This window comes from Rana temporaria, chromosome 8, assembly GCF_905171775.1.
Source record: "Rana temporaria chromosome 8, aRanTem1.1, whole genome shotgun sequence".
Lineage (NCBI taxonomy): Eukaryota > Metazoa > Chordata > Amphibia > Anura > Ranidae > Rana > Rana temporaria.
Window position 1 is genome coordinate 187,111,590 of NC_053496.1, and position 21,225 is coordinate 187,132,814.

The 21,225-nt window shown below is 47.0% G+C and overlaps 1 protein-coding gene across 1 annotated transcript in view; it reads right to left on the minus strand.

Moving 5' to 3' along the window:
• LOC120910648 (zinc finger protein 721-like) overlaps positions 1-21,225 on the minus strand; it is a gene marked incomplete at its 3' end in the record, with an annotated part of 78,869 nt that overhangs the window by 43,135 nt on the left and 14,509 nt on the right. The window contains 1 exon segment of the mRNA XM_040322402.1: positions 8,180-8,951. Within this exon segment, the coding sequence (XP_040178336.1) occupies positions 8,180-8,951 (772 nt within the window).

Genomic DNA, 21,225 nt, shown 5'->3' on the forward strand with positions numbered 1-21,225 from the left:
TCAACATTGTGATAAGTGCTTTGGGTTAGGCACCCCCTATGTTGAGGGCATGTGGCTTGGTATGGTTCAGGAGGGGGAGGGCTCAACTGTCCTCCCCTTCCTCTGGCCTACTTCGCCTGCATGCTCGGATAAGGGCCTGGTATGTATTTTGGGGGGGACCCCACGCCATGTTTTTTTTTTGGTGTGGGTTCCCCCTTAAAATCCATACCCAGCTCAGGAAAGTGACCAGGGGATTACAGGCTGATATCACCCAGTTACCGCCCCCTACTGTGAACCAATCAATGAGCAGTATGGGTGAAGGAATGGATTTAGTGTTAATGACCCACCTGTGCTGATCTCTGTAGGAGTGTCCTCCTCTATAAATGTCCCCGTTATTCCATCCTCCTCCATAGACTGCTGATCATCCCTCACATACATCTCTTCTTCTTCTTCTGATTTCACCTCAAATTCTATATCGATTGGATCTCCACTCTAAACCAAGAGAATGAGAGAGAATATCATCTGTAAGATATAAGCTTTATTATTGTGACATCACATAAGAAATCCAAACATCGTCTCCATGAGTCTGTTTTATAATCTCCGTCCCACCAACCTTGTAACAGTGGGGGATGGTGTGACCTTCCTGTGTGGAATCCCGGGAATACAGAAGACGGGGACATCTCTCTGGGGGGTTTCTGTAGCTGGATGACTCCACCATGGTGTCCTGGTACAGATCTTTGTGTTCTTCCTCCATCACCCCATCCTCATCATCCTCCAACTTTATCTCTTCTTTAACCTCAACTTTAGGATCTCTCAGGTTTCCACTTACTATCAGTGATTGTTCCTCATCTACCTGATGATGGTGGGGGATGGTGTGACCTTCCTGTGTGGAATCCCGGGAATACAGAGGACGGGGACATCTCTCTGGTGGGTTCCCATTACTGGATCCATCTGTAGGAAACACACACACTGACTGAATACATTGTTTCTATGTGTTTATCAGATGATGGGGGATCTAGGTGGAGCCTCCGTACTGCTCTCTCCTTTACAATAAAGTCTCCTCTTACCCGGTGATGTGAGGGGCGGCTGATTGTCCATCATGACGTCCTTGTAGAGATCCTTGTGTCCTTCTAAATACTCCCACTCCTCCATGGAGAAATAGACAGTGACATCCTGACACCTTATAGGAACCTGACACACACAATGATACAGTCACCATCCAGACACACCCCTTGTCTGTTACTGGATAATGTCCCAGAATCCTCCTCACCTCTCCTGTCAGCAGCTCCATCATCTTCTTGGTGACTTCTAGAATCTTCTCCATGTTGTGTCTCTCGGGTTTTAGGGAGTCACATGGAGGCACTGTGATGGTCATATGATCACCTGACTTCACAAGAGGAAATCTCTGTATTGGAGAACCAATAGGAATATCATGTTAGAATCCCAGAATCCTCCTCACCTCTCCGGTCAGGTCTGTGTATTATTAATAGAGATAAGAGAGATGTCATGTGACCTCCCAGAATCCTCCTCACCTCTCCGGTCAGGTCTGTGTTTTATTAATAGAGATAAGAGTGATGTCATGTGACCTCCCAGAATCCTCCTCACCTCTCCAGTCAGGTCTGTGTTTTATTAATAGAGATAAGAGTGATGTCATGTGACCTCCCAGAATCCTCCTCACCTCTCCGGTTAGCAGGTAGATGATCTCCAGGGTGAGGTTTAGTATCCTCTCAGTCATGTGACTCCGGTCCTCCTCCATCCTCATTGGTCATGTGATCTATACAGGTTACCTGTAGAACAATAATTGATAGGAGAGAATGATCTGGACTGTACTGGTTGTACAATATTAGGATGGGGGTGTATGAGGGATAATATGAGGGTTTCTATCATGTAAGAACAGCACCCCCTAGTGGCATTACACATAAAGGAACATTCCTTTTAGCATTTGTAATGGTTTTAGCGTCCGGGCGCCTCTAACCCTTTATGTCTATAGAACCCCCCATCCCCAATAAGACAGGTATAATCCGTTCGTATAGACGGATGAGGTGAGAAGGTGATTGGTGGGAAATGTGACACATCTCCAATATGAGGAGAATTCTCCATGGGGAATGTTTTGCCCCTGAAGGGGTTAATCTAGGTCTCCACACTATATATGTGTGTATCATCATCTTCTGGAGATAAAAGACGTCACAGTGACTATGGAGGAAGAGGACGGAAATGACGGGGGTTACTGGGTGTAAATAGAAGATAAGATCTTATTACCTCCCCTGCTGCGTCTTCCAACAATGTCTTCCCTATTCGTTATCCCGGATCACCTCTCACCCGGAACTTTCTATTTATACCTGACATCACTTCCTGTTCGTATCTGACATCACTTCCTGTCTTCCATAGAGACTTCTTTTCTCTATGGTAGAAGTAAGATCACCACCTTGTGGATCTCAGAGGAACTGCAGCCCCGAGAATCTTCTCATAGTGTAAGCACGGCCTTGTGCTGTGTGTGTATGTACTGTATATCCTTATAGATGGGTCATCTCCACTCCCACCAAGGGGAAGAGAAATATATTACTGCCTAGTCCAGCCTTTCTCAGCCAGGGTTCCTCCAAAGGGTTCTAGGGGTTCCTTGAGCAATGGACAATTTCTGTTTCAATGATCGGTAAGGAGGGCAGTCTTCCCACCGATGACGATGTAAGAATGTTCTTCTCCACTGACCACTGATATTATTGGGTTCCTTCGCCCATTGGTCACCAATGTAAGGGACCACTACACTGACCACTAATATTACGGGATCCTTCTCCCATTGGTCACCACTGTAAGGGACCAATAAATAGACCACTAAAACTAGAGCTCTGGGTGTGGACGGAACCCATGTTTGAACAGAATTTGGCTTGTTTAGGCAATTGGCGAATGACTGAACTAAATAGGTGTTCAGCCAATTCCAACTTTTGGCTACAATATTACTACCGCCTCTAAAGCCCTGCACACATGATCGGTTTGTCCGATGAAAGCAGACTGTTTTCATCTGAGTGAGTGAGTGAGTAACTTGTATAGCGCAACAAATGCAAACTCAATCGCCTCAAGGCGCTTGGCATCCAGCGTCGTACCGGTCTTTCAGAAGAGGTGGGTCTTTAGTTTTTTCCTAAAAGCCCGATGGTTTTCTTCCAAGCGGATTGTCGTGGGTAGAGCATTCCAGAGCCGTGATCCTTGGACCGAAAATCTACGTTCTCCCTTAGATTTGTAGCGAGATTTAGGGATTTGGAGAAGGTTTTGGTTGGTTGACCGGAGCACGCGCTTGGTGACGTAGGGTTTTATTTTCTCGCTTAAGTATTGGGGAGCGTTGCCCTGAATACATTTGTGGGTGAGGCAGAGTGTCTTGAATGTCACCTGGTCCTGTACGGGCAGCCAGTGGAGGGACCTCAAGACCGGGGAGACTGATTCCCAGTCTGGCTGCCGTGTTCTGGACGACTTGTAGACGTGAAATCTGGTATTTCGGTAGTCCTAAGTAGAGGGAGTTTGCGTTGTCAAGTCGTGAGTTGATGATAGTTCCAACCACTACTGCCGTGTCCTCTTCCGGGATGAGTCTACGTAGCATGTGGAGCAGATGATGAGAACCGCTGACGACTGATCCTATTTGTGCATCCATCATCATGTCTGAGTCAAAGATGACTCCGAGACTTTTGACTTTATTGCTTGGCGCAATCGTTTGTCCGAGGATGGTGGGTGGTGTCCATGTGGTCCTAGAGATGGATTTCCTATTTGCGTGAAGGGTAAGTAGTTCTGTTTTGCATCCGTTGAGTTTGAGGGAGCTTTCAGTCATCCAATTGTCGATCAGTGTAAGGCATTTCATGTTCATGAAATTGGTCTTTTTTGTTGGTGATTGGAAGGTAAAGCTGTGTGTCGTCCGTATAGGAGTGGTAGCGCAGGTCCTGTTTGCTGATGATTTTGAGGAGCGGGCGGATGTAGATGTTGAAGAGTGCAGGTGAAAGGGGTGATCCTTGCGGGACTCCGCATGTAATGGTCCGTGTTTCTGATGTAAAACCTCCAAGTTTCACTGTCTGAGTGCGATTTTCTAGGAAAGATGCGAACCACGGTAGGGCCGAGTCAGAGACTCCTGCTACTTCTTTGAGTCGCGTGAGCAATATGTTGTGGTCTACCGTGTCGAAGGCTACACTAAGGTCCAGCAGCACTAGGAGACAGGATTTTCCGTCATCTGCTGCTTCGAGGGCGTCATCCCATATCTTGAGGAGAGCGGTTTCTGTGCCGTGGCCTGGGCGAAAACCTGATTGTAGGGGATCTAGGAGTTTGTGGTCATCTAGATGGGGCTGAAGCTGTTGTACTACTGCTTTCTCCATGATCTTAGAGATAGTATTCAGGCTTGTTACCGGTCTGCGATGGTTTGGGTCTTTAGGGTCGAGGTTGGGTTTCTTTAAGAGGGGTTTTATTATGCCTTGCTTGAGGGGGGTCGGAACAGATGTCAGTGCATTCTTTCAAGAGTTTTGTAGGAATGATGCAATTTGGTGATGTGTTGTCTCGGAGGCTTCTGATGATGTTTTTTGTGGTGTCGATGGTAATTGGGACCAGCTCGAAAAATCGCCGATCGTGGACTATTTATGTTGATTGCTTCTTCTTGCTGTATCTGAGAGGGGTTGGTGTTTTTTTTCTGTTGAACTGTTGCCCGAATCTTTTCGATTTTGTTGATAAAAAAGTCACATAGTTCATTACAGAATTCTTGTGTCTCACTTGCAGGGGGCTCCAGGCAGGAGGGGTTCATAGTCTTAGCGACTAGTTTAAAAAGTTCCCGTGGACGGTTTAGGGCTTTTGAGATGGTGTTTGCGAAATGTTCTTTTTTAGCTTTAAAGACAAACCGATCGTGTGTGGGCCCCATTGGTTTGTTTTTCATCGGTGAAAAAAATAGAACATGTTTTAAATTTTTCCTATGGATAAAAAACCGATAGAAAAAAAAAACGATCGTCTGTGTGGAAGTCCATCGGTCAAAAATCCACGCATGCTCAGAATCAAGTCGGCGCATGCTCGGAAGCATTGAACTTTTTTCAGCACGTCGTAGTGTTTTACGTCACTGCGTTTTGGCATGGTCGGATTTTTGACTGATGGTGTGTAGACAAGACTGATGAAAGTCAGCTTGATCGGATATCCGACGAAAAAATCCATCGGATTAGATTCCATCAGATATCCGATCATGTGTACGAGGATTTAATGTTGCAGCATCCTGCTCAGGTTGGTTGATAGGAGGTTGGTTGCCACAAGTGTCCTAACACCCAGTGATGTACACCCACCAGGCTTATTCCGCTGTATACTGGGGATTTGCTGGTTGGCCAGTGAAAGTAAACAACATTTTAAAGCAAAAGTACAAAAAAAAGTGTATGGACCCCCCACTACAAGGAAATTCATACTAGACTCTTATTAGAGCATGCAGCCTGACTGGGCAGGGAAGGGTGGGGATGGGGAGTGAGCATGCCTCCTCCTGAACCATACCAAACCACATACCCTCAACATGGGGAAAGTATCTTGCCAAGTCCATTCCCTCCTGGTTGGAAAGTTGAACAAGTCCAATGTATGATCTCGTATCGGGGAACATGAGGGATCTGTACAACATAAGACATTGGGAAATGTATATCTGTCTGCAGAACACGGGGGAGATATTGGAACTCTAATTCATGGTCACCTGGAAATAATGAAAAGGAGAAAGTCCATCCAAACCGTGAGATTGGTCAGAGACTAATTGGTATTATTCTGGGCATTGCCAGACTAGGTCTTGGTGACAGAGAGAAGGGTGATGCTGCTCATACTATATGTGACCCTCATCTACATCATGGACATCTTCTTCAGCTTCTTAGTAAATAGGATAGAAATCTTCACAATCCTATAGAAGAGGTTGGGGGTCCTGAGTAGTCATAGAAAGGCCCAGCACCCCCAATAGTAGAGGAAGAGGTGGTCTGGTGACATGGAGAAGAAGACTCCGGTCAGTCTCTGGATCTCCACCATTGGAAACATGGTGAGACAACAAATACAGCGGGATGGTGGAGGAGATGTTGGTGTCGGTGTGGAAATGGACAGAACACGGGATGATGACACTGAAAGATCAAATGATGTTCAGCAGGATAAGCCCTAGGGGGCACGCAACGTGTAAATCGCTGTCGAGATGTGTCAGTCTTACACACAACCAACACCGATCTCGGTAAGGAGCGTGATCAACGGTGTCCAATCACGGCTGATCACAGTGTAAACAGGAAGAGCCGTTTATCGACTTTATCTCACTCGCATCTGACAGACGTGAGGAGAGCCGATCGGCTGCTCTAATGACAGGGGGGTCTGTGCTGATTGTTTATCAGCGCAGACCCCCACCCAGGACCACCAGGGATGCCGTCAGGACCACCAGGGATGCCTACAAAGGACGCCCACCAGATATGCTACCCTGGACCACCCACCAGGAATATGCCAATCGGTGCCCAACAGCAATGCCTGCCAGTGCCATCAGTGATGCATATCAGTGTCACCTATCAGTGCCCCTCATATATACCCATCAGTGCAGCATTTCAGTGCCCATTAGTGTTGTCTATCGGTGCCGCCTTATCAGTGCCTGTCAGTGAAGGAGAAAACGTACTAATTTATAAAATTGTATAACAGAAACACATAAACATGTTCTTTGTTTCTGTTTTAAATTATTAATTCAATTTCATTCGTTTAAATGCGGCATTCGTTTTTTTGGATAATTTCATATTCATTACGTTCACCAACAGCTAAATATGAAAGAAAATTCCGATACCGATAATTTGTTATTATTTCGGATTTTCGGATTTTGAATTTCCGGATTTTCAAATTTATTCAAATTAATGAATGTCGATCATAACTAATGACCCGAAAAACGAAGAAACAAATGAAAGGAAAACAAAGAAATGTTTGGTCAGTGCACATGTCTACAGCTTAGTAGATGATAAATTAGACAGATAACTGAGAAGCCGCAGATGTCACTCGCTAACAAGCTTTTAGATGTTTTACGAAGTTCCAAGGAATGTCTATACAAGAGGAAATCTATATGTTGTAAACGCCTAGAAGAGGCCACTTGGCATCCTGGCGTGAGTCGCTCCTTTCCCTGGTGAAATAAAAGGTTTGTTTTCCTGGAGTCCGTGTCCGGAGTCCATTCCTGGTTTCCCAGAACTCAAAGAGCCGTTTTGCTGCAACATTTATCTGGTGCATTGGCCCGGGAAACCAGGTGTGACGGCTGTGACAGGTGACAACACCACCAGCAATTCTTCTCATTCCACCGACACACACAAATTTTTTTTCTCTTCAATACATTTTTTTATTATAATTTTTACTTTTAAACAGATTACAGTCATAGAATCAGGAAATAGTATCACTCTGCTGTGCTCACACATTAGAGCTCCCCCTAGCTGCAGCCTGGTAATAACATTGCTAGGAGGTCTATTCATTTATCTGCTCCATACTTCCCATCTTTATATAAACGTCTCCTGACATTTAGGGGTCTATTCATAAAATATGTGCATAGCAATTCCCCCGGGGAAAGTCCATGTACATTCCTTCTGTGTGAATGGGGGAAAGATGAATGTTATTAGGATATTTGCTGTGCTGGTCGAACGGTTTCCATTAATTTACAATGGAAATTATTGCATTTGGCCACTAGATGGAGACAATTTCTATGCTACTTACCGCCATCTAATGGCCAAATGTGGTATTTTCTGTTTTATGTCAATGGTCGGTATTAAAACCACAGGGGCAGATTTTTGCCACTAGATGGAGCCGATGATCCAATATTTGTTATGATTGGAGGAACGCGTGTCACATTCATTCTACAATTTGTTTTATAATAGATCCCTAAAGGTCTGTGAAATCTTCCACCACAAAATGTACTCAGCCAATGAGAGGGAATGACTCCATTTTTATTTTTCTCCTGCTATCAATGGCCAACACGGTACAACACTTCATCCATGTCTTTGGTGATCTCTGATCTCCTTATGAAGTGTTTCTTACATGATGAAGATCAGCCATGGAGTATATCTGAGGTGTATATCAGGGTGTGCTTCTTCCCCACATGTCCAGCAACATTCATATACAAGACATTTCCCGCACTCACTAATACACCTCGAGGGTTGTGTGGGACCCCTGATGTACAGGAAGACAGGACTTCAGTGAGGAACATTTCCCTCACTCAGGACAGGAATACGGCTTCTCCCCCGTGTGATCTCAAATGTGTGGATAGCTTGGATTTCTCTGAAAAACATTTCCCGCACACAGGACAGGAATGTGGCTTCTCCCCTGTATGTGATCTCTGATGTGCGGAAAGCTTGGATTTCTCTGAAAAACATTTTCTGCACTCAGAACAGGAAAAAGGCTTCTCCCCCGTGTGTGATCTCTGATGTTTGGAAAGATCGGACTTCTCTGAAAAACATTTACCACACTCAGAACAGGAAAAGGGCTTCTCCCCTGTGTGAGATTTCTGATGTCTGGAAAGATTTGCCTTCTGTGAAAAACATTTCCCGCACTCAGGACAGGAATGTAGCTTCTCCCCCGTGTGTGATCTCTGATGTCTGGAAAGAACGGACGTATCAGAAAAACATTTCCTGCACTCAGGACAGGAATAAGGCTTCTCCCCCGTGTGAGATCTCTGATGTGTGGAAAGATGGTACTTCTTTGAAAAACATTTTCTGCACTCAGAACAGGAATAAGGCTTCTCCCCCGTGTGCGATCTCTGATGTGTGGAAAGATGGCACTTCTTTGAAAAACATTTTCCGCACTCAGAACAGCAAAAAGGCTTCTCCCCCGTGTGTGATCTTTGATGTGTGGAAAGATGGGACGTATTTGAAAAACATTTCCCGCACTCAGGACAGGAATAAGGCTTCTCCCCCGTGTGAGATCTCTGATGTTTGGAAAGATCGGACTTCCGTGAAAAACATTTCCCGCACTCAGGACAGGAATAAGGCTTCTCCCCCGTATGTGATCTTTGATGTGTGGAAAGCTTAGACTTTTTTAAAAAACATTTTCCGCATTCAGAACAGGAAAAAGGCTTCTCCACCCTGTGATATCTTTTATGCTCTTTAAGCTGGCGTTTTAAACAGAAGCTCTTCCCGCACTCAGTACAGGGAAACTTCTTATCTGTTGGAAAAACTGCACTGTCCCGCACAGTCTGAGGTTCCTCAGGATAAGAGGAATACGATGGCCTGGCACCGTCCCGCACAGTCTGAGGAACCTCAGGATAAGAGGAATACGATGGTCCGGCACCGTCCCGCACAGTCTGAGGTTCCTCAGGATAAGAGGAATACGATGGTCCGGCACCGTCCCGCACAGTCTGAGGTTCCTCAGGATAAGAGGAATACGATGGTCCGGCACCGTCCCGCACAGTCTGAGGTTCCTCAGGATAAGAGGAATACGATGGTCCGGCACCGTCCCGCACAGTTTGAGGTTCCTCAGGATAAGAGGAATACGATGGTCCGGCACTGTCCCGCACAGTCTGAGGTTCCTCAGCATAAGAGGAATACGATGGTCCGGCTCCGTCCCGCACAGTCTGAGGTTCCTCAGGATAAGAGGAATACGATGGTCCGGCACCGTCCCGCACAGTCTGAGGTTCCTCAGGATAAGAGGAATACGATGGTCCATCTACACTGTGTGGTGCCGGATGGACATTTGAGGTAGTCAGGTTTTCTCCTGGACTATACTGTGTGATGTCCTCATCTTCTACTTTACAGTCTGGAGACAAAGTGAGACAATCCTCTGAGGTTTTCCTCATCTCCCGTCCATCTACTAAAATAGAAATATAAATATTAGACATGAGCTGATTGGTTCCCCTAAACCAGGACTCCACCCACATCAGACAGCTTTGTCTCTGAGGATCTTACAATTCCCCCCTCAAGGTAACTTGCCCCCACCCCAAAGCACCCTGTCCCCATATTGATAGGGACAAGGGCCTCTTTCCTAAAACCCTTGGCGGTGGTTGTGGGGGTCTGCTGGCAGGATGCTTATTGGAATCTGAAAGCCCCCTTTTAACAAAAGGGCCCCTAGATTCCAGGCCCCCTTCCTATGTGAAGGAGTGTGGGGTACATTGTACCCCTAACCATTCAACAAGAAAAAGGGTAAAAATAAGTAAAAACAGGAGGCAGTATTTGACAATTCCTTTATTAAAAAATAGAAAAACAGTGCTCCCCGATGTAGATCCATCTTCAATCACACCGATGCTGCCGGGCCTGAAAACCCCCCGGAAAAAAAAGCTCTTCTGTCAACTAGGGCAATACATGGCTTGCTGTTTGACAGCTATTATATAGGTATGGGTGGAGCCAGCATGTGACGCAAGCAACCCAGCATGCACCAGTTGGTGACGTCACAAGGGAGCGGTTTGCCTTAGTTGACAGAAGAGTGACGACGGCTCTACATCGGAGGGACATTTATTTTTAATAAAGTAATTATCAAAAACTGCCTCCTTATTTTATTTATTTTTACACTTTATTGGTGAATGAGTAGTTGTATTATGTACCCCATACTCCTTCACATAGGGGGTGAGGCCAGGATCTGTGGGTCCCCTTGTTAAACGGGACTTCCAGATTCCGATAAGCCCCCTGTCCGAGACTCTCACAACCATCGGCCAGAGTTGTCAGGAAGAGGCCCTTGTCCCCATCAACATTGTGATAAGTGCTTTGGGTTAGGCACCCCTATGTTGAGGGCATGTGGCTGGGTATGGTTCAGGAGGGGGAGGGCTCAACTGTCCTCCCCTTCTTCTGGCCTACTGGCCTGCATGCTCGGAAAAGGGCCTGGTATGTATTTTGGGGGGGACCCCACGCTACTGTTTTTTTTTTTGGTGTGGGTTCCCCCTTAAAATCCATACCCAGCTCAGGAAAGTGACCAGGGGATTACAGGCTGATATCACCCAGTCCCCGCCCCCTACTGCGGACCAATCAGTGAGCAGTATGGATGGAGGAATGGATTTAGTGTTAATGACCCACCTGTGCTGATCTCTGTAGGAGTGTCCTCCTCTATAAATGTCCCCGTTATTCCATCCTCCTCCATAGACTGCTGATCATCCCTCACATACGTCTCTTCTTCTTCTGATTTCACCTCAAATTCTATATCGATTGGATCTCCACTCTAAACCAAGAGAATGAGAGGAAATCATCTGTAAGATATACGCTTTATTATTGTGACATCACATAAGAAATCCACACATCGTCTTCATGAGTCTGTGTATTATAAGCTCCGCCCCACCAACCTTGCAATATTGAGGGACGGTGTGACCTTCCTGTGTAGAATCCTGGGAATACAGAGGACGGGGACATCTCTCTGGTGGGTTCCTGTAGCTGGATGACTCCCCCATGGTGTCCTGGTACAGATCTTTGTGTCCTTCCTCCATCACCCCATCCTCATCATCCTCCTCTTTTATCTCTTCTTTAACCTCAACTTTAGGATCTCTCAGGTTTCCACTCTGAATATAGAATAAAAATGACATCAATGGTAACAATGCAGATAATGTACAGATCCTAATGATACTATCAGTGATTGTTCCTCATCTACCTGATGATGGTGGGGGATGGTGTGACCTTCCTGTGTGGAATCCCGGAATACAGAGGACGGGGACATCTCTCTGGTGGGTTCCCATTACTGGATCCATCTGTAGGAAACACACACACTGACTGAATACATTGTTTCTATGTGTTTATCAGATGATGGGGGATCTAGGTGGAGCCTCCGTACTGCTCTCTCCTTTACAATAAAGTCTCCTCTTACCCGGTGATGTGAGGGGCGGCTGATTGTCCATCATGACGTCCTTGTAGAGATCCTTGTGTCCTTCTAAATACTCCCACTCCTCCATGGAGAAATAGACAGTGACATCCTGACACCTTATAGGAACCTGACACACACAATGATACAGTCACCATCCAGACACACCCCTTGTCTGTTACTGGATAATGTCCCAGAATTCCAGAATCCTCCTCACCTCTCCTGTCAGCAGCTCCATCATCTTCTTGGTGACTTCTAGAATCTTCTCCATGTTGTGTCTCTCGGGTTTTAGGGAGTCACATGGAGGCACTGTGATGGTCATATGATCACCTGACTTCACAAGAGGAAATCTCTGTATTGGAGAACCAATAGGAATATCATGTTAGAATCCCAGAATCCTCCTCACCTCTCCGGTCAGGTCTGTGTTTTATTAATAGAGATAAGAGGGATGTCATGTGACCTCCTCCCAGAATCCTCCTCACCTCTCCGGTCAGGTCTGTGTATTATTAATAGAGATAAGAGTGATGTCATGTGACCTCCCAGAATCCTCCTCGCCTCTCCGGTCAGGTCTGTGTTTTATTAATAGAGATAAGAGTGATGTCATGTGACCTCCCAGAATCCTCCTCACCTCTCCGGTCAGGTCTGTGTTTTATTAATAGAGATAAGAGTGATGTCATGTGACCTCCCAGAATCCTCCTCACCTCTCCGGTCAGGTCTGTGTTTTATTAATAGAGATAAGAGTGATGTCATGTGACCTCCCAGAATCCTCCTCACCTCTCCGGTCAGCAGGTAGATGATCTCCAGGGTGAGGTTTAGTATCCTCTCAGTCATGTGACTCCGGTCCTCCTCCATCCTCATTGGTCATGTGATGTATACAGGTTACCTTTAGAACAATAATTGATGAGAGAGAATGATGAGGACTGTACTGGTTGCACAATATTAGGATGGGGGTGTATGGGGGATAACATGAGGGTTAGAGATGTACAGAATTGTTCGCCGGCAAATAATTTGCGGCAATTTTTGCGCGTTCGCCGATGAGCGCGAACATATGCGCTGTCCGATCCGCCTCCTATTAATTATCATTGAGCAAACTTTGACCCTCTACCTCACAGTCAGCAGACACATTCCAGCCAATCAGCAGCATACCCTCCCTCCCTGACCCTCCCACCTCTTGGGCAGCATCCATTTTAGATTCATTCTGAACCTGCATTCTTAGTGAGAGGAGGGAGAGTGTTGCTGCTGCTGAGTTTATAGGGAAATCTATAGCTAGACCAGTGTTTTCAGTGTCCACTCCAGTCCTCAAAGACTCATCTGATCTCTGCTGTAAGGACAGCACCCCAAAAAGTCCTTTTTAGGGCTAGTATATCAGTCTGCTTTTATTTTTCTCTATAATCTAATTGCAGTTGCCTGCTAGGCAGCGTGTGTGTCAGGATCACAGCGTACAATGTGCCCAGTGCCATCCACCACTCATCTGTCTTGGTGGCACAGTACATAACATTTAAAAAAATTAAAAAAATGTATTACTGCAATATAATTGTAGTCAGTTGCCTGGCTGCCAGCGTGTGTCAGGGGTACAGCGTACACTGTGCCCAGTGCCACCCACCACTCATCTATCAGTACATAACATTTAAAAAACCCCAAAAATTGACTGCAATAGAATAGTAGTCAGTTGCCAGCGTGTGTCAGGCTCATAGTGTAAACTGTGCCCACTTGCCCAGTGCCACCACTCATATATCTGGTGGCACAGTATATTAAATTTAAAAAGAAAAAACACAATTTTGACTGCAATAGAATAGCAGTTAGTTGTCTGCAGGTGTGTGTCAGGCCTATAGCGTCTACTCTGCCAACTTCTGCCAGTGCACAGTGCCACTCATATCTGGTGTCACAGTAGCTTGCACGCATAGTACAACTAAACAAATAAAAAAAAAATGACTGGCAGAGGCAGGCCACCCCGCAGGGGCCGTCGTGGTCGTGGTGCTGTGATTCCCTTTGGCCCTAGAATAATACCCAGTGTTCAGAGGCCACGTACCCTGAACTCCAAAAGTTCTGAGGACATAGTTGACTGGCTAACACAGGACACCCAATCTTCTACAGCTTCTGCTCATAACCTTGATGCACCATCCTCCTCCAGCTCAGCTTCGGGCACCTCTCAAGTTACCACTCGCCCGCCTGCTGCCACCACCAACACTAGCATCACAGCTGCTTCACTTGATCCGTCAGAGGAGTTATTTACACATCAGTTGGAAGAAATGAGTGATGCGCAACCATTATTGCCAGAGGTTGTAGATAAAAGGGATATGACTCAGTCAGGCAGCATTACACACATGGACGTATGGTGTGATGATGATGTACCCGCTGCTGCTTCCTTTGCTGAGTTGTCAGATACAAGTGAAGTGGTTGATGATGACGATGTGTCCGGGGATGTCACGTGGGTGCCCGCTCGAAGAGAAGAAGAGGGGGAAAGTTCAGATGGGGAGACAGAGAGGAGGAGGAGACGAGTTGGAAGCAGGGGGAGGTCGTCGCAAGGAGCTAGTGGCACAGTCAGACAGCATGTATAGGCACCCGGGGTCAGCCAGACAGCACGCCAATCAACACATGCTGTTGCCACCACCAGAATGCCGGTGATCTGCCGTGCTTGTTCCAGCTATCTTGGAAGTTCCAACGCATGCGCAATCTGATGTGCCGAGACGGTTCCAGCTAACGGGAAAGTTCCTACAAGGACTGCGCAGGCGCAAACTTGCTGACGGAAATCTCCGAACCTCGGCCGACATCCAGGGCGACGTGGATTTCGAGGTAAGTGGCTCGCTTGGCCTCCTGGCTCTTTTTTTAACATCCTCCAATCCACGGGGATGTTAAAGAATGAGCCTGGATGCCGGGCGAGGTTCGGAGATCTCCGTCGGGAAGTTTGCGCCTGCGCAGTCAGTGAAGGAATTTCCCCGTTAGGGGAACATTGAGGACAAGTCACCGGCATTGCAAAGCTCAGCAGTGTGGCATTTTTTTGTGTGTCTGCCTCTGATAACAGTGATGCCATTTGCAACCTGTGCCAAAAGAAACTGAGTCGTGGGAAATCCAACACCCACCTAGGTACAACTGCTTTGCGAAGGTACGTGATCGCACATCACAAACGCCTATGGGATCAACACATGATGAAGAGTACAAGCAGCACACAAGCTCAAAGCCACCATCCTCCTCCTGGTGCAGCATCTTCAGTCACGTCAACCACTGCTGTCCTCCTTGCCCCCTCTCAACCATCTGCCACTCCGTCTCTCACCTTGAGCAGTTCCTGCTCATCTCCCCACAGTCAGGTGTCTGTCAAGGACATGAGCGTAAGAAGCCAATGTCACAGAGTCACCCCCTTGCCCGGCGTCTGACAGCTGGCTTGTCGGAACTCTTAGCCCGCCAGCTTTTACCATACAAGCTGGTGGAGTCTGAGGCCTTCAAAACATTTTTAGCTATTGGGACACCGCAGTGGAAGGTACCTGGCCGAAATTTCTTTTCACAAAAGGCAATCCCCAACCTGTACTCTATTGTGCAAAAGGAAGTCATGGCATCCCTAGCACACAGTGTTGGGGCAAGGGTCCATCTGACCACTGATACCTGGTCTGCAAAGCACGGTCAAGGCAGGTATATCACCTACACTGCGCATTGTAATGCGTGGCTCTGCAGAGGAGTTGGTGACACCGCCACGACTTGCAGGCAGGTCTGCTGCCACCTCCTCTATTCCTCCTACTCCATCCTCTTCGATAACCTCCTCGGCTGAGTCCTCTTCTGCTGCTGCATCTTGCTCCACATCAACTGCACCCCCCCCCAGCTCCCCAGGGGCTATTCCACATCACGGATATGACAGTGTCACGCCATCTTGGGGTTGACTTGCCTGAAAGCAGAGAGTCACACCGGACCAGCACTCCTGTCCGCCCTGAACGCACAGGTGGATCAGTGGCTGACTCCGCAACAACTGGAGATCGGCAAAGTAGTGTGTGACAACGGAAGCAATTTGTTGGCGGCATTGAATTTGGGCAAGTTGACATGTCCCGTGCATGGCACATGTGATGAATCTGATTGTACAACGCTTTGTGCATAAGTACCCAGACTTACAGGACGTCCTCAAGCAGGCCAGGAAGGTGTGTGGCCATTTCAGGGGTACCTACATGGCCATGACGCACTTTTCAGATATCCAGTGGCGAAACAACATGCCAGTGAGGCGACTGATTTGCGACAGCCCGACACGTTGGAATTCAACACTCCTAATGTTCGACCGCCTGTTCCAACAAGAAAAAGCCGTCAATGAGTATTTGTATGACCGGGGTGCTAGGACAGCCTCTGCGCAGCTGGGAATTTTTTTGCCACGTTACTGGACGCTCATGCGCAATGCCTGTAGGCTCATGCGTCCTTTTGAGGAGGTGACAAACCTAGTCAGTCGCACTGAAGGCACCATCAACGACATCATCCCATTTGTTTTCTTCCTGGAACGTGCCCTGCGAAGAGTGCTGGATCAGGCCGTAGATGAGCGTGAAGAGGAAGAGTTGTGGTCGCCATCACCACCAGAAACAGCCTTATCAGCATCGCTTGCTGGACCTGCAGAAACGCTGGAAGAGGAGTGTGAGGAAGAGGAGTCAGAGGAGGAATGTGGCTTTGAGGAGGAGGAGGAAGACCAACCACAGCAGGCATCCCAGGGTGCTCGTTGTCACCTATCTGGTACCCGTGGTGTTGTACGTGGCTGGGAGGAAGAACAGACCTTCAGTGAGATCAGTGAGGACGAGGAACGGGACATGAGTAGCTCGGCATCCAACCTTGTGCAAATGGGGTCTTTCATGCTGTCGTGCCTGTTGAGGGACCCTTGTATAAAAAGGCTGATGGAGAACGACCTGTACTGGGTGGCCACGCTACTAGACCCCCGGTATAAGCAGAAAGTGCCTGAAATGTTACCAAATTACCAGAAGTCGGAAAGGATGCAGCAGTTCCAAAATAAATTGAAAAGTATGCTTTACACAGCATACAAGGGTGATGTCCCAGCACAACGGGAATCTAACAGTGGAAGAGGTGAAAGTATTCCTCCTCCTACCATGACCACGCCGGCAAGGACAGGACGCTTTACAGACGTGTTGTTGATGGAGGACATGCAGAGCTTTTTCAGCCCTACGCATCGCCACAGCCCTTCGGGGTCCACCCTCAGAGAACGAATCGACCGACAGGTAGCAGACTACCTCGCCTTAACTGCAGATATCGACACTCTGAGGAGCGATGAACCCCTTGACTACTGGGTGTACAGGCTTGACCTGTGGCCTGAGCTATCCCAATTTGCGATAGAACTTCTGGCCTGCCCCGCTTCAAGTGTCCTTTCAAAAAGGACCTTCAGTGCAGCAGGAGGTATTGTCACTGAGAAGAGAAGTCGCCTAGGTCAAAAAAGTCTAGATTACCTCACCTTTATTAAGATGAATGAGGCATGGATCCCGAAGGGACTGACAGTGGGCGATACATTTGACTAAAGGCCTGATGTGATGAGCTTCCTTAGGCTACAAATGGTCCACACGCTGCTGTATTTTATCTCTGCATGCCGGATGACTTGCGTGACTTATCCGCCACCAAATAGGGTTCAAGCCGCAATGTTTTAGTTCACTTTCTGCCTGGAAAACATCAATTTTTCTGGCCGCTGCTACAGCAGCAGCTGCAACAATACCTAATTTTTCAGGCATGTGTACATGCCTAATTTTTCTGGCCACTGGTGCTGCAATGTGGCTGCAAAAACAAAACCCCAAAAAAAAGGCACAAACATGTGTCAATTCCCCTTCGTGATCGTTACCTTGTTGTGGTGAAGGGGCTTGCGTATCACAATGAAGCGACCACCTCTATGAGTGTGTTGGCAATGACAATGCTGGCACACCCCAGATGATAAGGTCGTTGCTTCATTGTGAGCAGACCAAAAGCGATCGGCTGGATAATTTTGCATAGAAAAAACATTCATTTTCTTTGTGATCATTAAAGCCTACTAGGCCAACAATGGGCCCACACTGCAGAATCATTGTTTTCTGGGTCACTTAACTGTCACTGAACTACCTCAGCACGACCATAGGCTTTGATAAAACCCCCATCGCCTACAATCTCCAAAACGTTCAATGACGTCAGTGAGGACAAGGAACGGGACATGGCTAGCTTGGTATCCAACCTTGTGTAAATGGGGAGTTTGCGGTTGTGCTAATGGACTGTTTGCAGGTGTTTGCGGTGCGTTAAACGGGGAGTTTGATCTGTCAGAGTTTGGTCTGTCACTGTGAACCCTAACCCTATTACAGATAGGGTTAGGGTTACAGACAGGGATAGGGTTACAGATAGGGTTAGGGTTACAGACAGGGTTAGGGTTACAGACAGGGTTAGGGTTACAAATAGGGTTACCGACAGGGTTAGGGTTACAGACAGGGTTAGGGTTACAGATAGGGTTAGGGTTACAGACAGGGTTAGGGTTACAGACAGGGTTAGGGTTACAAATAGGGTTACCGACAGGGTTAGGGTTACAGACAGGGTTAGGGTTACAGATAGGGTTAGGGTTACAGATAGGGTTAGGGTTACAGATAGGGTTAGGGTTACAGACAGGGTTAGGGTTACAGATAGGGTTAGGGTTACAGATAGGGTTAGGGTTACAGACAGGGTTAGGGTTACAGACAGGGTTAGGGTTACAGACAGGGTTAGGGTTACAGACAGGGTTAGGGTTACAGACAGGGTTAGGGTTACAGACAGGGTTAGGGTTACAGACAGGGTTAGGGTTACAGATAGGGTTAGGGTTACAGATAGGGTTAGGGTTACAGACAGGGTTAGGGTTACAGATAGGGTTAGGGTTACAGACAGGGTTAGGGTTACAGATAGGGTTAGGGTTACAGATAGGGTGATGGTTACAGATAGGGTTAGGGTTACAGATAGGGTTAGGGTTACAGATAGGGTGATGGTTACAGATAGGGTTAGGGTTACAGATAGGGATAGGGTTACAGATAGGGTGATGGTTACAGATAGGGTTAGGGTAAGGTTACAGCTAGGGTTAGGGTTAGACTGTAACCCTACCCTATCTGTAACCCTAACCCTATCTGTAACCCTAACCCTATCTGTAACCCTAACCCTTACACTACCTGATCGATATAACATCATACTTGATGTTTTAACCACTTGAGCCCCGCGCTATTGACAAAAGACGTCAACAGCGCGGTTCTCAGGTGCCAAGTGGACGTCTTTGGACGTCATTTGGAATGCATTACCCGCGCGCGCCACTGGGGGGCGCGCGGCGGGTAACCACTGTGCCGCCGCATCGCTGGGGACCCGATGCGTGTACCTGGCGGCCGCGATGTCCGCCGGGTACACGCGATCGTCGGGAACACAGCCGGTAACAGCAGGGACGTGGAGCTCTGTGTGTAAACACAGAGCTCCACGTGCTGTCAGAGGAGAGGAGACCGATCTGTGTCTCTTGTACATAGGGACACAGCATCGGTCACCTCCCCCAGTCACCCCCCTCCCCCCACACAGTTAGAACACACCCAGGCTACACAGTTAAACCCTTCCTCACCCCCTAGTGTTAACCCCTTCCCTGCCAGTCACATTTATACAGTAATTGGTGCATTTTTATAGCACTGATCGCCGTATAAATGTGAATGGTCCCAAATTTGTGTCGAAAGTGTCCGATACGTCCGTCGCAATATTGCAGTCCCAATAAAAATCGCAGATCGCCGCCATTACTAGTAAAAAAAAAATAATGAAAAAAAAATCATAATTCTGGTCCCCATTTTGTAGGCGCTATAACTTTTGCGCAAACCAGTCGCTTATTGCGATTTTTTTTTTTTTTTTACAAAAATACGTCGAAAAAATACGTATCGGCCTTAACTGAGAAAACATTTTTTTTTGAAAAATGGGAGATTTATTATAGCAACAAGTAAAAAAATATATATATATTTTTTAAATTGTCGCTCTTTTTTTGTTTATAGCGCAAAAAATAAAAACCGCAGAGGTGATCAAATACCACCAAAATAAAGCTCTATTTGTGGGGAAAAAAGGACGTAAATTTTGTTTGGGAGCCACGTCGCACGACCGCGCAATTGTCAGTTAAAGCGACGCAGTGCCGGAAGCTGAAATTTCGCCTGGGAACGAAGGGGGTTTATGTGCCCAGTAAGCAAGTGGTTAAAGCACGTTATTCCAAACAATTTAGGAATGTTAGGTGATTTATGCCCTTTATGGATTAAAACCTGACTCTGCAGCAACTACGTAATTTTCCATTGGTGTTTTGCCATGGATCCCCCTCCCGCATGCCACAGTCCAGGTGTTAGTCCCCTTGAAACAACTTTTCCATCATTATTGTGGCCGGAAAGAGTCCCTGTGGGTTTTAACATTCGCCTGCCCATTGAAGTCTATGGAGGTTCGCCCATTCGCGAACATATGCGCAAGTTCGCAATCGCCGTTCGCGAAATTTTAGGTTCGCGACATCACTAATGAGGGTTTCTATCAAGTAAGAACAGCCCCCCCTAGTGGGATTACACATAAAGGAACATTCCTTTTAGCATCTGTAATGGTTTTAGCGTCCAGGCACCTCTAACCCTTTGTCTATAGAAACCCCCCCATCCCCAATAAAAGTGGTATAATCCATTCGTATAGACGGATGAGGTGAGAAGGTGATTGGTGGGAAATGTGACACATCTCCAATATGAAGAGAATTCTCCATGGGGAATGTTTTGCCCCTGAAGGGGTTAATCTAGGTCTCCACACTATATATGTGTGTATCATCATCTTCTGGAGATAAAAGACGTCACAGTGACTATGGAGGAAGAGGACGGACATGACGGGGGTTACTGGGTGTAAATAGAAGATAAGATCTTATTACCTCCTCTGCTACCACTTCCAGCGATGTCTTCCCTATTCGTTATCCCGAATCACCTCTCACCCGGAACTTCCTATTTATACCTGACATCTTTTCCTGTTCGTATCTGACATCACTTCCTGTCTTCCATAGAGACTTCTTTTCTCTATGGTAGAAGTGAGATCACCACCTTGTGCAGTTCCTCTCAGAGGAACTGCAGCCCTGAGAATCTTCTCATAGTGTAAGCACGGCCTTGTGCTGTGTGTGTATGTATTGTATATCCTTATAGATGGGTCATCTCCACTCCCACCAAGGGGGAGAGAAATATATTACTGCCTAGTCCAGCCTTTCTCAGCCAGGGTTCCTCCAAAGGTTTCTAGGGGTTCCTTGAGCAATGGACAATTTCTGTTTCTCAGTAACAACTGACATCAATGATCGGTAAGGAGGGCAGTCTTCCCACCGATGACGATGTAAGAATGTTCTTCTCCACTGACCACAGATATTATTGGGTTCCTTCGCCCCTTGGTCACCAATGTAAGGGACCACTACACTGACCACTAATATTACGGGATCCTTCTCCCATTGGTCACCACTGTAAGGGACCAATAAACAGACCACTAAAACTAGAGCTCTGGGTTTAGACTGAACACATGTTTGAACAGAATTTGGCTTGTTTAGGCAATTGG